We start from the raw sequence: 4,410 nt of genomic DNA, 5'->3' as shown, positions 1-4,410 counted from the left end.
ACCGATAGACCAGAGGGTCCCGCGGCATCGTTGCGGACGGCCTGGCGCTCGACGCACATCACCAGACTTTTGGTACCACTAGTAAGTTTGCACGTGCAACGCACGTCTCAACAAATATAAATATTAATAACCACTGCAATAACGAACAATTGTGCGCACAATATTGAAGCAGTACTATCTCAAATACATCACACGCACTAAAATATTAGAAATATTTTTCAACATTTTTTTTGATTGATACAAATGTTCCAATAACATAGATATATTCAAGTCCAAGATGAATAGTGATGAACACTAATGTTGTCATTATTCTAATCACAACATCCATTTGAAAGATTTGATGCTTATACAGAAAACAAACAAGTATAACATGGTTCTTTATCAGAACCAGAATTATTCCTTCAAAAGATGCTGAAAATTGTCACTGATAAATAGATAGGGGCTATCAACCAAGCACCAAAATTTGGTTGACTGACTGCAAAGCTAAAAGTTAACTCAATTTATAGCAGGGGGCTCTTGCAACGCTATTTGTTCATATTATCTGGTGGAAGTATGAACATATGAAGCTACAAAGCAAATAAAAATCTCAACAGTAAACCTCTCTTTGAAACAAATGATCATAGTCCTCAATGTAGTAGAAAAGCAATGGAGCAGAATTTCTCGATACCGACTGCAGGGCAGGTGTACTGAATGTAGTATCCCAGGGGAGAGCTACATACATCAGGGAGGACCTACTACAGATAAGAATTCTTACCGCCCATGGATTCCAAAGCACCTAAAATTCTGGAGTGCAGAAACCAAAAGTATTAGTTAGAAACAATGAAGTATAGAACAAATTGCAAGTTTAAAAATCAAGTATATCTTCCCCCTTTCACCAGTCGAATCATGTGGAATATAATGAAAAGGGAACTACTTTTATATCTTCTTTATTAACATTATTACCCGAAAATTGCCTTTGGAGCTCGGCCTCCATGGAGGCCTCCAAATTAAAATTTCAAATTTCATCACAATTCATATTTTTACATTTCAGAAAATTCTAAAAAAATACAGATATACATGAAGGCATAACACATGTGTGTAAATTTTCAGTATGCAACGCTGATAAATTTAGGCTAATGTAAAAATATATAGGGTACTTAAGTGCTTGTACAGAAAAAAGAATAAGACATACGTAGTTTGTAGAACATGCCATGTATATTTTTATGGTAAAGAAGACACTCCACTACCATTATCATTTATCAATGTCTACACCTTCTTTTCTCTCACAAACCCAGAAGCAGCAAAGTAAGTACAATACCACCAAAGACATTTATGTAAAAAGAGCTATTAGCACAAAAAATCCACTATAAACCGAACCGATCATAACTTAGTAATTCATAATAGCAGGTGAACATCTTAAATTTTATCAAGATATCTCGATGTAGTAGCCAAGGGGGCCTTTTTCGTCTTAAAATTTCCTGAAGCATGTCGAGCTTCCTAACACTAATAATCAGTAAACAAAGCCATTTAGATTTGTCGCTAAACAAGTAAATGTAGCATGTGATACCCGCACTCAAAATTTATGTACTTGGAATTTCCATCACTATCTCATACATTGTCACCATTGAATGGATCTAGATGACAAATAATCAAATCAGACTAAAATCTAAGAATGTTAGCTCCATGATGCTACTGGTGGGTTCAAGCATCAAGTGCTTTCACGGCAGTTTCTGAGCTCAACTTCCCAACACGGTCAACGCCAAAGGAACAAGTATCGAGGTGCCCACCGTTACAATTTATATGAAAAAAATACCGAGATGCAGAAAGCAAGATGCAAGCCTACGCAAGCAACCCTTTCCTAGAGTGTGTCTCTCTCCTGAGTTGAACAAATATTCACACCATCTAATTATACTGAAAAGAGGCTCCCGATGTTGTAATCAAACGCTTTATTGGGGTTCCTTGAACCCATGTCTTAGCATCTTGGTAATGAATATAGGTTCATACTAACCAGAAGACAACTATCAAGAATATATGTAGGATAACATGTTGCCACCAATCTAACCTCTATCATCAGAGATAGTGGAGATAAATTGTAAGAGCTCAGACCTTCCCACTTCAATGGCAGTTTTAAGATCTTCAGGAATGGGGGGAGGTGTAACCTCGGGGACAGGCGGAATATTTCCTTCCTCAACCTGCAAAAAATATATCAACCCCAAGCTTTGATTCCCACTAACACATTCCCCAAAAAAAACTTGCAAAAGACATCAGCCGTGATGTACCAGCTTCTGAAATCCTTAATCCTTTTAAGAGCTTCAAATGAAGTAGGAACAACAGCCCCAACATCCCTTAGTGCCTGATTCTTAGCTTGTGCAGATTCCAACTCACCACCACTCATCGCACCCTGTTATACCAAAAAATAAATAAACCACATCTGCGCATACTTGTTCAGCTCACCAGAACTTGAGGAAATTTTTTTTACAACTCACAGCATGGCAAAATTGGACTCAAATTTCAACAGACGTGCACACGTCCCACTAACCCGAGCAACAATAGGTTTCTCGACCTTTCCTTGTTTCAAGGATTCGAGTAGTGAATACTCATCACTTCCTCCAAGCTCCCCAAGAACAACTGTCATTTTAACCTAAAGCCAACAAATGAGGTCAAACTAAATTTCCAGGACTCAATCAAACTAAAGTATCTTAACATGTCCATGTAACTGAACTAATTAATCAAAAAGCAACCCAGTTGGCATTACCTCAAACAGTTTATGTGCACCGTAATGCGGGATCAGCAGCAATAGAACATGGGCGTGTCTGGCGTGGGTCGTGGGAGGACGACTGCTGATGTGTGCTATTCACCACCTTCTTCCTCCTCTCCGGCACCTGGATCCCCTCTACGGCGGACCTCTCTGCCTCCATGCCCTTGCGCCGCACCTGGGCACGCTCGTGGCAGCGCCGCTCCTTGTTGGTGAGCGCCCGGTCGAGCACTGAGAGTAGCCCGCTCCCCGCGCCCCTACCGGGCCCGGGGACAGTTGAGGCGACTGCCTCCTTCGAGGCGAGCGTCCGGATTCCGGAAGCGTGAGGCTGTGCCGGGGGTGCGGGAGATGAGACGGCGATGGGTGAGGCGGAGCGGGGCGAGGGAGAAGAGAGAGTTGGTGGTCGTCATTTCCGCCATTATCTGCCGCGAACTTGGGAAATAAGGGAGAGATGCCTCCGTCGCGTGGGGAGGCGGCGGCGACGAGCGGTGGCGACGACGGGCGATGTGGCCGTGGGGAGAGGTGTGCGGGAGCGACTGAGGGGAGGGGGCAGTTTTTTTTTTCTGGAGAAAGAGATCGAGAGAAAAAAGGAAAACTTCGGTTGTTAAGGATATCGTGTCACGCACTAACTGCGTTCCGCAAATCAGGGAGGGCCGTGCGGATTAGAGGGATGCGAGCGCGGACGATTGGCAGACCAGGGCGTCTGCTTGGCAGAACATTCGATCTGAGATGTTGATTTCGGTGGCAGACTATTAATCTAATACGGATAGTCAGATGCGTTTATGTTGGTTTGATCCAAAGGTTCTGGTTATCCCGTGTACAATTTGTTGTGTGACTTTAGAGGAGTTTATGTTTGCTCTTTTAATAGTAGTAGAGATTAGTCGATGGAGCATGCTGGGCCGAGATACAGCCCGATTCACTGCGGTGCACAATCCTCGTGTCCCGCTTCTGCTTCTTCTACGTTAATTAGTACCACATCGCTTGCCTAAGCTTGGTGGAGTATGTTTATAACCTTTTTCGGCTAGAAAGGTGACACCAGGCGACAGGCCTGGTCAGCAATTTCAAACCTTGATATTGATATATTGAATCAACTTCATAGGCATCTCGGATATGACCACACGACACATTGTGGGTTGCTTTTTAAATTTTCTTATTACATTATATAGATGGATTTGCTGATTTCTGGTCCACTCCCATCTTTTATGCTTTCACCATCACCTGAACTTTTATAAAGGACAATTTTTTTCAAGAAATAAAATGAAGACACCCACAAAAAAAGAAGAAATAAAATGAAGACTATTTTGATTTCTATATAACTTTTATATATTTTGCTTGTTGTTTCTTTGTAAACAAATCTTCTTTCTTAATTTAAGCTTCCATGTTTGTTAATTAATAGAGTGTTTTGCAAATTGACAATGTCGAAGGCGGAAAAAAACTTACTCTCTCGTCAAGATATTACTAAAAAAACAGAGGTGAATAATAATAAGAGCCTATTTTTCTTATCTAAAATAGCTAGTCTCCACTAATATAAGTATTTTCTCAACATGCAACATGCATAAGAAAAGGGGACATTTACATCTATGCCCTCAACTCGAACCCACAACTCAGTTTTGCCCCTAATTTTTAGGTATGCTCAGTTTTGCCCCTCCGCCGTTAGTTTCACTTATAGAAATGAC

The 4,410-nt window shown here is 41.3% G+C and overlaps 1 protein-coding gene across 3 annotated transcripts; it reads right to left on the bottom strand.

Annotated features, from left to right (window-relative positions):
• Positions 1-484: 484 nt before the first annotated feature.
• On the bottom strand, positions 485-3,301 carry LOC125516705 (ATP-citrate synthase beta chain protein 1). Of its 3 annotated transcripts, none has more exons than XM_048682044.2 (5): positions 2,735-3,301; positions 2,519-2,620; positions 2,259-2,380; positions 2,042-2,171; positions 485-783 (listed from the first exon to the last, which is right to left on the bottom strand). In XM_048682044.2, exons 2-5 carry the CDS (start codon positions 2,612-2,614, stop codon positions 751-753), a joined length of 381 nt encoding a protein of 126 aa, XP_048538001.2. In that variant the 5' UTR covers positions 2,615-2,620; positions 2,735-3,301; the 3' UTR covers positions 485-750. The 3 variants fall into 3 exon arrangements, 2 of the variants coding, with proteins under 2 accessions (XP_048538001.2, XP_048538002.1); XM_048682045.2 differs by having other exon boundaries at positions 2,086-2,171; XR_015602699.1 differs by having other exon boundaries at positions 485-2,171; positions 2,466-2,620.
• Positions 3,302-4,410: the final 1,109 nt, after the last annotated feature.

This window comes from Triticum urartu, chromosome 5A (assembly GCF_056163025.1).
Source record: "Triticum urartu cultivar PI428250 chromosome 5A, HENAU_Tu73, whole genome shotgun sequence".
In the NCBI taxonomy this organism is placed as follows: Eukaryota; Viridiplantae; Streptophyta; class Magnoliopsida; order Poales; family Poaceae; genus Triticum; species Triticum urartu.
This window is presented reverse-complemented; position numbering and strand designations above follow the sequence as displayed.

What these genes read in the sequence shown, in the direction of transcription:
- LOC125516705 (XM_048682044.2), bottom strand. Translation starts at nt 2,614, where the DNA reads ATGACAGTTGTTCTTGGGGAGCTTGGAGGAAGTGATGAGTATTCACTA. An exon ending in ATTAAGGATTTCAGAAGCTG is followed by an intron (nt 2,172 to 2,258) that starts GTACATCACGGC and finishes TATTTTTTGCAG; the next exon opens with GTTGAGGAAGGAAATATTCC. An exon ending in CACTATCTCTGATGATAGAG is followed by an intron (nt 784 to 2,041) that starts GTTAGATTGGTG and finishes TCTGCACTCCAG; the next exon opens with AATTTTAGGTGCTTTGGAAT.